The following is a 12110-nucleotide window of genomic DNA, read 5'->3' as shown; positions in this document are numbered from 1 at the left end:
CATTTGTACTGTGTACCTGCAGGCTCTTTATGCTTGCTTTGAGTTGATGTGATGCCAGAGGATCGCAGCATTTGCACAGTGTAATGAACTGTCAGAAGTCTGGTTGAATCCTGTGGTATGTTGTCTATTTGGAGCATTGTGGACTGCTGTCTGGAGAGTTATGCTATAAACATGGCTTAGAGACATTACACGGGGTGTGGGGGATGGGGGTGGATCTCCCTCTCCAAATGGGATGTCTCCATTAAATCCCTCCCCCCCCAGATCTCAGGGAATCCTACAGAAGAGGAGGTGGAAAGTGTGTAAGAACCAGAGGGGATGGAGGACACCAGGAGAACATGGCCCTCTGAATCAACTGAGCAAAGCTCATGAACTCACAGAGACTGAAGCAGCATGCACAGGTCTGCACCAGGTCCTCTGCGTATATATCATAGCTTTCCGCTTAGTGTTTTTATGGGACTCCTGAGAGTGTGTATGAGTGGGGCTCTGATTCTTGTGCCTGCTCTTGAGGCTTTATTCCTTCTGTTGGTTTGCCTTGTCCAGCCTCAATGTAATAGTTTTGTTCTATCTTATTATATTTTATTTTGTAATGTTTGGTTATTATCTCTTAGAAGCCTGTTCTTTTCTACTGAGAGATAGAAAGGGCGTGGATCCAGAAGGGAGGGGAGGTGGGGAGAAACTGGGAGAGGTAGAGGGAGAGAAAACAGCAATCGGGATCTATTACAATGAGAAAAGAATATTTTCAATAAAAGGAAAAAAAAAACGGCTTAGGCAACAAAGAGGAACACAACTCACTGCCCTTCGATCCATTTGTTTCTCCAAGGAAATTGATAGGAATGTGGTAGAGACATGCTAAGTATTTGAGAACATTTTGGATGGAGACGTAATTCACATGTCTTAAAACTCCCCATTTTAGTTTAATTTAATTTACTTTTTTGAGGCATGGCTACACTTGATAGTCCAGGCTGGCCTGGAACTTGCTAGGTAGTCCAAGCTTGCCTTAACCATGTAATCACAATCTTCCTGTCACAGAATCCTAAATGCTGGGTTACAACATTGTGAGAACCAGCGATGGGGAAGGCCCAGAGCATAACAGCGTCTTCTGGACACGGCAGCACGTATGAACCCAGAGCAGCTGTGGTTGCTTGCGAAAGACTGGCTTAGTCAACATTCTAGCTTGGAGGGAGAAGGGATCACGAGTCCTACTCGTAGCCGAGGAGTTATTTACACCCTTCCTAGCCGAGGAGCTATTTACACTGATGACTTCCGGGCAGGAGAGTCAGTTTTCTTTAAGGATGTGTAGCTCCTGGTGGGTCAGTGCTCCAGGGGATGGCCCCACACCTGTGAGTATATGAACTCAGTGGGCTGTTTAAAAAAGAGAGAGAACACAGTTGGAGAAGGGGTGGGGATGGGGAGTGGATGTGGGCGGAGTTGGTGGAAGAGTGGGAATGAATATTTTCAAATATATTGTATGCTTGTATGAAATTCTCAAAAGATTAATTAAAATATTATATTAAAATATTAAGATCACCCTTGGGTCTGGAGAGACAGCTCAGCGATTAAGAGCACTGGCTGCTCTTCCAGAGGACCTGGGTTTGAGTCCTAATACCCACATGGTGGCTCAAGTCTGCATGTATATACATTCAGACAAATATCCATACACATACAATAAATTACTCTTCAAAATTCCATGATTTGGTAGTTTTTAGTCCATTGATAAGGTTATAGAGCTAGCATTATTAATTCGAGAACATTTTTATCATCCTTAAGCCCTATGCATACTAGTAATCATTCTTCATGTCTTTCCAGCCTATCTACTTAGCACTAGACAACCAGGCTCATTCTAGATTTGCCTGTTTGGGATATTTCAAATAATTAAACCCTTACAGCATTTGACCTGTGTGTTTGAGTTCTATCACTTAGCATAATGTTCACTTATACCATAGCACCTATCAGGACTTAATTGAACAATGCTTTCATTGTATGACTGTTATCATACATTGTGTGACACTGTATGACTGTATGTCTAATAACATTTTGTTATCTTCTCATTAGTCATTTGGGTTGTTTTCACTTTGTGGTTATTATTAACCATGCTCTAATGTACATCTGGGGACAGGTTTATTTTATTTTATTTTATATGTATGAATGTTTTACCTCTATGTATGTCTGTGTACCATGTACATGCCTGGTGCTCATGGAGACCAGAAAAGGACATTTAATCCCCTGGGACTGGGGCAACAGATGGTTGTGAGCTTCCGTGTGGGTGCTGGGAATCAAACCCAGGTCCTCTGGAAGAGCAGCCAATGCTCTTGGTGGCTGAGCCATCTCTTCAGTCCCCTGGGCACAAGTTTTGTGTTTGACGTGTGCTTTCATTGCTCCTCAGTGTGTTACCTAGAAACAGAATTGCTAGGTTATATGGGGGTGTGGTTTGAACGTGAAATCTCTCCCGTAGGTTTCATGTGTTTGGATACTTGATCCTCAGCTGGTGGTACTGTTTGGGAAAGTTGTGAAACCTCTAGAAGGTAGAGAAAATGGGTCCCTGGAGGCAGGCTTTGAGGTTGTTTTTTGTTTTGTGTTTTTGAGACACGGTCTCCTTATGTAGTCCTGGCTGGCCTGGAACTCTTCTGTGTAGACATCTACCTGCCTCTGTCTTCTGAGTGCTGGGATTAATGGTGTATGCCATCATGCCTGGCCCAGGGACTTGAGGTTATATAGCCTGACCTCACTTTCTGTTCACACTCTGCTTCCTGAGTATGGATGCAGTGGGACCAACCAGCCTCCTTCTCCTGCCCCTGTATCCTCCCTGTCTGCTAGATGTCTCCCCAACTTTAAAGGCTTTATCCTTCTGGTATTATAAGCCAGAGCAAACCATTTCTCCTCTAAGTTGTGCTTTAAATTTTTATTTATCCATTTAATGTGTATAAGTGTTTTGTCTGTATGTATGTTTATATACCACATGTGTGCCTGGTGCCTATGGAGAACAGAAGAGGGTATCAGATCTCCTGGGACTTGAGCTACAAATGTTTGTTAGCCACTACGTGGGTTCGGGAATTGAACCCAGGTCTTCTGGAAGAGCACCAGTGCCTCTAACCAGTTAGCCATCTCTCCAGTCCAAATTTGCTTTCTTTTAAAAAGTGTAGTTTTGTTTTATGTGTGTTTTATCTGCACATATATAAGTATACTACATGCATGCAGAGGCCAGAAGAAGGCATTAGATTCCATGGAACTGAAGTTATAGATGGTTGTGAGCTGCCATGTGGGTGCTGGGAAGTGAACCTGGGTACTCTGCAAGAACAAGTGGTCTTAACCACTGAGCAATCTTTCCAACCCCTTTGTCAGAGTATTCCATTATAGCAACAGAAATGAAACAAATACATAGAGTAACACTATGTTTAAGAATCGGAGGAACAGCTAGACTGCTTTCCAGAGTGGTTGGTTCATTTTCCAGCAGTGTTTATGAGACCCATTTTCTGCATTATCACTTATACTTATTGTCAGTGGCTCATGATATGTATTTGATCAGCTGACATATGCTTGTCTAAATATACATCTTAAGCAAATAGTTAAGAATAATTTGTGAGGGGCTGGAAAGCTGGTTCAGCAGTTAAGAACTGCTACCCTTTCAGAGGACCTGAGTTTGGTTCCCAGCATCCACACTGAGTGGCTTACAACCACCTATAACTCCAGCTTCAGAGGCCCCACCACCCTCTTCTGGCATCTGCACACATGTGCACATACACATACACATACACATGTAAATAAATAATTACACAGCACATACATATTAAAAGAGCAATCTGGGGCTAGAGTGGGCTCAATGTTCAAGAGTGCTGGCTACTTTTCAAGAGGACCTGGGTTCAATTCAGCATCCACACGGCAGCTTACAACTGTTTATAACTCCAGTTCCAGGGAATGTGACGCCCTCATCTGGGTTCCAAAGGCATCATGGATGAATGTGGTGCACAGACATACATGTAGGCAAAACACCCACATACATAAAATCAAGATAAATAAAGAGCAGTCTGTGAAGAGGTACCATTATAGGCTTGAAATATGTCTCTAACAGAGCTCTCCTAAAGGGCCAGATTCTGTAGCGGCATTGCTGGATAGGCTCTAGCTCCAGAAATAATGGTTTTTAAAATAATCTCTGTTGGCTTAAATGAAACAGCTGGTTTGGGTCAAAATTAAGAATGACTTTCATGAACTCAAAAGTGTTTCCAACTTTTCTGTCACACAAGGCTTCAAATGAAAGCCTTATTGCATGTTATGGCTACCCGCCCCCGTCAAAGCAAGTGTAGCACTCTGGTTCCAAAATGGAGACAATTGTGGAGGTGACCAAGTCTCTTAGTTTTTGAATCCAGTGCCATTATTTTCATAGTTACAGAACTGGCGTGTCTAATGATTTGGAAACTGTTTGCAGACACATGGTCCCCAAGAGGTTCTAAAGCTTTAAGAAAAGGCAGCCTCGTAGGCTCTGCTCTTGGGCCTCTTCCCCCAGCAGGTAGTGGCTGGAGTCTCGTGGAGATAATGCAGGGCATGTGAGATAAACATCCTTTTCAAAATCAACACACACTTTTGTTTCTCCCAGTCCCAGAGGAAATCAGGCATTGTCAATGAGATGTGCTAAACTTTTTTCTGCACTAACACTCTAACACAATGAAGAATTTTGACTACTTGCCAGGTATTTCATTAGTTTCTAAGACAAAGGCATGCTTTTTTTCATACTGTTATTGTCTCTCCCATTTCTTTCTTTTTTAAATAAATAATTTATTTTTATTTTATGCACATTGGTGTTTTGCTTACATGTATGACTGTGTGAGGGTATCAGAAACCCTGGAACTAGAGTTATAGACAGTTGTGAGCTGCCATGTGGGTGCTGGGAATTGAACCTGGGTCCTCTGGAAGAGCGTCCAGTGCTCTTAACCACTGAGCCATCTCTCCAGGGTGTCTACCATTTCTAGGTATTAGTAAAATTCAAAATCATGTTGGGAGCCAGGTACAGTGCTACACATCTGTAATCTCAGTACTTGGGAGACTGAGGCAGGAGGATCAGTGTGAGTTTGAGAGCAGCCTAGGCTACATAATGAGACCATGTCTTAAACAGACAAGCAAACAAAATAGCCCACCCAACAAGCAAAGGTCACATAGATACAGGAGTCTCAGTAAGGGCTTGCATATTGGAATGAACAAATGAGACTGCAAGAGGGGTGTGGATACATCCTTTTTCTTTAGTATTTTGAGACAGAGCCTTATGTAGTACAGGCTGGCTTCTAAATCATTACATAGTAGAGGATGACCTTGATATTCCTGATCCTCCTGTCTCTACCTCTCGAGTGCTAGGATTGCAAAAAAAAAAATGTATTTTTATAAGTAGGGAAAATTTCAGATAAAAAAAATGAACTTTTTTTTTGGAGAGAGAGTCTCAGTCTGTAGCCTATGCTATCTATCCTCTTTCCTCAACTTCCTAAATGTTGGGATTATAGGTATGAACCACCTGGCAGATAGAAAAAATTTGAGAGACTAGTATAATGTCTTTTCCTCTATCCATTATTCACCTAAAACAATTGTCTTGGTCAGTGTTCTATTGCTGAAAAAGGACACCATGATTTCGGAAACTCTTATAAAGGAAACATTTAATTGGGGCTGGCTAACAGTTTCAGAGGTTTAGTCTATTGTCATCATGGCAGGACATGGTGACATGCAGGCAGATGTGGTGCTGGAGGAGGAACTGAGAGTTCTACATCTTGATCTGCAGGCAGTAGAAGGAGACTGTGTCCCACACTGGGCATAGCTTGAGCATAGGAGACCTCAAAGCCTGACCCCACAGTGACATACTTCCTCCAACAAGGCCACACCTCCTAACAGTGCCACTCCCTATGGGCCAAGCATTCAAACACATGAGTCTATGGGAACCATACCTATTCAAACCACCACTACAACAACTGTCCATATTTTCAGGTTTTGTTTCAAGCTCTCTCCTCCTGAGCTTTTCTTTTGTACTTGAGTATTTTAGTGAAAATTCAGGATACCATGTCATCTCACCTGTAAATAATATGGAATGCAGCTGAAAATCGCATGGGATATTTGTTTCATTAGCCCTAAAGCTATCATTGCATTTAAAAAGTAAATTATATCAAGGTGGAGGCAGGGGGATCAAAGGCTGATCCTTCTCCACTACATAGTAAGTTCAAGACCAGCCTGGGATACATCATACCATGTTCCAATATACAAACAAAAATATCCTTTAACATCATGGTATATTGGGTCCATATTTAATTTTCCCTAAAAGTAACAGTTTATATTTTTAATTTTTTTAAACTTTTTCTTTTGAGACAGGGTCTCACTAGGTAGTCTTTTCTGGTCTAGAACTCATTGTGTAGACCAGGTTGGCCTCAGATTCACAGAGGTTTTCTGGATGCTTTTTCTTGAGTGTTGGGAATCAACGGCGTGCATCACCATGCCGGACTTGAAAATTTTTTTATTATGTGAAATTTTAGAAATTCACAAAATACAGAGACTAATAGATTGAGCCCTCTTTTACCTATTCCCCTACAGCCCTACCAACCCACACTCATGGCTTTAACCTGTGTGTGGCAGCTCACATCTGTAACCCCACCATTTGGAATGTTAAGACAGGAGAATCATGGCAACTTGGAGGCCAGCCTGGGTTACAAAATGAGACTCTGTCTCAGCACAAACAAATAGTCAATTCCACAGACTGTTTCATCGATGATCCCCCATGTGTGCCTGCTACACCCGTTATTGATCTTTTAGGCAATAGGCTAGCATTATATCCACTCATGGAAACCAGTCATTTCCTGTGGGTTCTTCATGCAGAGGATGAACTTGTAGGAGTACAACCTCGAAGTGGCTTCAGTTTGGCAAAAGGTAAATGTGCAACGAGAACAGCTGTGGGCCATTAGCAAACAATGCTCACTAATGGGTCCAGTCCTAGTAGAGGGAATCTTGGCAGTGAACCAACAGTGCTAACTGTAGCTTTGAAATTTTCTCAAGGTAATTAGGGAAGAAGCTGGTACTCAACCTGTTGTTTTGATTCCTGACTACAGAGCTTGACTACATTTTCCCCAAATCCCTTTGCTACAGCTGTATACCTTGTTTCTAACCAATTGAAAGTAAGGAGAAGTGATCTGTGCCTCTTCTGGGCCTAGCCAGTAACTCCGCTGTTCAAGATCTTCCATGGCTTCTCTTTCTACCTTTGCTGAGTTCCTGAGTGCTTTCTTTTTATAGTTACTAGATACAAGGAGTCTAGCACAGGTCCCTGAGGCCTAGGAAATGGAGGTTCCAGGAGTATTCATGAATGGGCTTTACAAAAGCACTCCTTCTACACACCTATGTTGGGCTGTGGTGAGATAAAAAAAAAAGAATGGTTTTGTTATCCCATTAAGACTTTTTGGAGCCGGGTATGGTGGTGCACGCCTTTAATCCCAGCACTCGGGAGGCAGAGGCAGGCAGATCTCTATGAGTTTGAGGCCAGCCTGGTCTACAAAGTGAGTTCCAGGACACTCAAGGCTACACAGAGAAACCCTGTCTCAAAAAACCAAAACAACAGCAACAACAGATTTTTGGTTGTTTGTTATAGCAGTTGTCTTACCCTGACTCATTCTATGAATGTCCTCCTTTTCAGAAACATAAGGGGTTGGGGATATAGCTCAGTGGTAGAGCGCTTGCCTAGCAAGCACAAGGCCCTGGGTTCGGTCCTCAGCTCTGGAAAAAAAAAAAAGACAGAAACATGAACAGTTGTAGAAAATTTGGTTCTGTCAATTTAACTAATCATAGTCCTTGCTCAACTCTGCAATGACTAAAAAGTGCAGAATAACTAAGTATTTTTCTTTTTCTTTTTGGTTTTCTGAGACAGGGTTTCTCTGTAGTGTTGGCTGTCCTGGAAACCACTCTGTAGTGTAGACCAGGCTGGCCTCAAACTCACAGAGATCCCCCTGCCTCTGCCTCCCGAGTGCTGGAGTTAAAGGCGTGCGCCGCCGCCGCCGCCACCACCACCTCGCAAAGCCAGCATTTCTCATGAAGCCAGGTTCTGTGCGGGGTGATGCCTATCTAAAGCTGGAAGATTGTAAGTTGGAGGCCAGCCTGGGCTACACAGTGAGAACCTATTTCAAGAACAAAACAAGTCAAACATAAAACCCAAAGTAAAGCAAAACAAATGATCAAAGGACAACAATAACAAAACAGAAGCAGAAACCAAAAGCCCAAAGCCGAAACCAGAAGATAGGCTTTTTTAGCTCTCAGTTTTGGAGGCCCAAATTCCAAGATTGGGGAAGATCTACCCCTTTGTCCTCAGGTGAGGGTCTTCTGATTATATCACAACATGGTGGATGACATCATGGTGAGAGACAGAGAGAGAGGGAGGAAGAGAGAGGGGGGGAAGGGAGGGAAGGAGGGAGAGAGGAGGGAGAGAGGGGGACAGACAGAAGGAGAGAGAGGGAAAGAGAGACAAAGAAGGAGGGAGAGAGGGACAGAGAAAGAGAGAACGAGGGAGAGAGAGAGGGAGAGAGGGAGGGGGAGAGAGAGGGGGACAGATGGATAGAGACAGAAAAAGAGAGAAAGAGGGAGAGGGAGGGAGAGAGAGGGACAGAGAAAGAGAGAAAGAGGGAGAGAGAGAGGGAGAGAGGGAGAGAGGGAGGGAGCGAGGGAGAGAGACAGAGAAAGAGAGAAAGGGAGAGAGGGGTGAGAGAACAATGGAGAGGAAAGGGGCCAGGCTTCCTCTTTGTTAATGCTCTCTCCTGGGAATTAGTAACTAATTCAATAGGTGTACCAGTAAGAAAGACCCAGTCCACTCTTTAAAACTGGCATTAGTGCGTTCATGAGACTTGCACCCCTATGACCCCAATAACCTTCTAGCAGGCCTCACCTCTTACAGGTTTCACTACCTCAGTACTGCCTCGCTGGGGACCAAGCTTTTAGCACACTAACCTTTGGAAGACAAGCCATAACAGCAAGAGAGACAGTGGCTTATGATTCCATTGTCATTGGTAGCTTATAGGGCATATGAGAGGCTAAGAACCCCAACTGTCCCCTTTTCTTATGAGCTTAGCATGAAAGAGGAAATGGAAGTAATCAACTGTTTCCCAATAAACCTGCTTGGAAAACATTAAGTCACACAGAAGTCAACTTTCGCTAAAGGAGCCCTGCCTCTGCCAGGCAGTTTAGGGAAGACAGCCCCGGCTGTAGCACCTAATTAAGTCCTGTTCCTGTGGTCAGGAAGAGCATCATTCAGCCAGGCACAGGCAGGGTGACCCTGGTTAACAGCTGCCCAGGAAAAGCAGCCCTGGTTTATCTCAGATAACCATGGTGATATGTTTTCATTGTAAACCTCCCTATTTGTCCAAACACAAAAGCCTGGAATTTCTGTCTCTGTAAAACATGTCTAATTGCTCAAAGTGTAACTTGGGAGCCCCAAACCTGAAAACAACCCACAGACAAAAGCATATGTAAGAATGCAACGTTATAGCTTGAACCTATAGGAGCTGAGGGGATTTCTGTACAGGTGTTTCTTCTGGCGTCAGCCAAAGCCAGTTGTATGCTATTGTTCAAGAGCTCATTGTTGATCTCTAAGTACTTGAAGTGATTTCTCACTGGGAAGGCATAGCAATGGCATACAAATAACTACTTAGGGGAGGACTATGCAGACTCTATCAGCTCCCTTGTTGCTAGAGCTGCTTAGAGATGAAGACTCAACTCAGGGTTGTCACCGCAATTGGTCTGCTTCTTATTTTCCCCATCTACTTCCTTTCCACCTCAGAGAGAGTCTACAAAACACTCCTCTGCCTGAGAAGTTTCAAGAAGTCCTGAAGTTGGGAACAGAGCTCTCAAAGATGTGTGCATTCAGGGGGCAGGGGACGGGGTGGAGTGAGAGGTGTGCCCTCTGAAAACTCCGGAATTCAGGGGTGACGGCTAGAGAGAGGGAGGGACAGAGGGAGGGGGAGAGAGAGAGAAAGACAAAGACACAGAGAGAGAGAGACAGAGAGAGACAGAGAGAGAGGCAGACACAGAGAGACAGACAGTGGGGATACAAAGACAGAGATAGAGACAGAGAGACAAAGATGGAATAGAGAAAGATCCATTTTTTCCATGTTATCACTTCTTGGAGATAGGAGAGGTGCCAGTATTACTTCAGTATTTCCTCTTGGGGAGTAGAGAGAAAAAATACGGTCAGAGGATTAGAATTCCCTCTCATACCGATAAAAATCTGCCTGTTCTCAGTATTATCAAGAAGAAGAAAAAGTTCAAGTCATTCAAACAAGTGATTATTTGGTGTCAAAATTAAGCACTCCTTTAATTTCCACCTATTTTTAAAGTTTTTTTTCCTTTAAAAAGATATTATTGTTACTGTTAGTATGGAGTAGTCCTAGCTGGCCTAGAACTCTCTATGTAGATCAAACTGGCTTCAACTCCAATTCACAAGATCTGCGTGTCTTGTCTTCCCAAGTGCTGAGATTAAAGGCACATGCCACTATGGCCAGGCCAAAGACTTATTACTTGTTCTTGTAAATCATGTGTGTATCTGTGTGGGTATAGATGACTACAGTGTTGAGAAGAGGCGAGTGGATATTCTGGAGTGGCTGGTGATTGTGAGCTTCCCAATGTGGGAGATGGGATCCAAACCGCAAGCTGCGGTTTGTACCTGATCTTAACCACTGAACCATCCAGCCAAGTTTTTTTCTTTAAAAAATTTGTTTTGTTTTTGTTTTTTTTCAAGACACAGTTGGTCTGTGTAACAGCAGTGGCTGTCCTGGAACTCTCTTTGTAAACCAGGCTGGCCTCCCGAGTGCTGGGATTAAGGGCATGTGCCACCATGCCTGTCTAAAAAATGTTTTATTTTAGTTTATTACTAATCATATCTAATAATGGGTTTCATCATGACATCTCCACACGTGTACATAATATATTTTGATCACATTCACTCCCATTACCGTCTCTTGCCCCCACCCACTCCCACTGATACACTTCCTCTTCTCAGCTAGGCCCTCTTCTAGGAGCCCATCTTTTTTGCTCTTTGCACTGATGAGATTCATTGGAATTGTCTACAGGAGTATGGGTGAGGGGTTATGTACAGGAGCGCAGGCAACTTACCAATGGATACGTGCCGAAGAAAAGCCCCTCAACTGTGTATAAACCCTCAGGGAGGGGGGCCACGAGTCCATCCCCCTTCCACGACAGGATGTAATTTTCACCATTTTTTGGAGATATTATCTGAAGTATCCCAGGATCACTGCAGTCCAGAGAAGTCAAACTGACTTCTCTCTTAACTACTGCCCTTCCCCCACCATCTCTCACGAGCAGATGGCTCGTAAAACGCCTGTAGGTAGAAGGAAATAGAAGAGCTTCATATTTGAGGACAGAGGTTGATTACGCTGTAAAGGGCCAGAGAGTTAATATTTTAGGCTTCATGTGGCATGTTATATCTGTGGCAATTATCCAAAACTGCCTTTGCCAAAGCAGTCATGAAAAGTACGCAGGTAAGCAGGGGTGGGGACACATGTCTGTAATCCCAACACTTGAGAGGTGGAGGCAGGAAGTTTTCCTCAGTTGTCCTCCTTTGACACAGGGTCTCTCTCCGAACCTGAAGCCCTCTGTTCCTGCTACGTTGATTGGCCAGTGAGCTCTTGGGATCTACCTCTCCTTCACTTCCCAATGTTGGGGTTACAGGCTATCTTAGAGTTGCTGTTGCTGTGAAGAGACACCGTGACAACAGCAATGCTTATAAAGGATAACATTTAATTGTGGTGGCTCTCGAGTACAATTAAGAGGTTTAGTGCATTATTGTCATGGTGGGAAGCAAGGCAGTATGCAGGCAGACAGGGTGCTAGAGAAGGAGCTGAGAGTTCTTACATCTTGACTCACAGGCAACAGGAAGTGGTCTGAGACACTGGGTGGTATCTTGAGCATATATGAGACCTCAAAGCCTGCCTCCGTAGTGAAAGACTTCCTCCAACAAGACCAAATCTACTCCAACTGGGCCATACCTAATAATGCCATTCTCTATGGGGGCCATTTTCTTTTAAACCACCACACAGGCCATGCAAAGTTTTTATGTCAGTGCTGGAGATTTGATCTCACGTCCTCTTGCTTTCCCA

General features: G+C 43.7%; 1 protein-coding gene across 1 annotated transcript in view; it reads left to right on the top strand.

The window, feature by feature from the left end:
- The first annotated feature begins 1266 nt into the window (after positions 1 to 1266).
- Reps2 (RALBP1 associated Eps domain containing 2) overlaps positions 1267 to 12110 on the top strand; it is a 251310-nt gene continuing 240466 nt past the window's right edge. The window contains exon 1 of the mRNA XM_076561820.1: positions 1267 to 1340. Within this exon, the coding sequence (XP_076417935.1) occupies positions 1293 to 1340 (48 nt within the window). The 5' untranslated portion in view covers positions 1267 to 1292. The remainder of the gene's footprint in view (positions 1341 to 12110) is intronic.

This window comes from Peromyscus maniculatus, chromosome X (genome assembly GCF_049852395.1).
Source record: "Peromyscus maniculatus bairdii isolate BWxNUB_F1_BW_parent chromosome X, HU_Pman_BW_mat_3.1, whole genome shotgun sequence".
NCBI classification, from domain to species: domain Eukaryota; kingdom Metazoa; phylum Chordata; class Mammalia; order Rodentia; family Cricetidae; genus Peromyscus; species Peromyscus maniculatus.
This window is presented reverse-complemented; position numbering and strand designations above follow the sequence as displayed.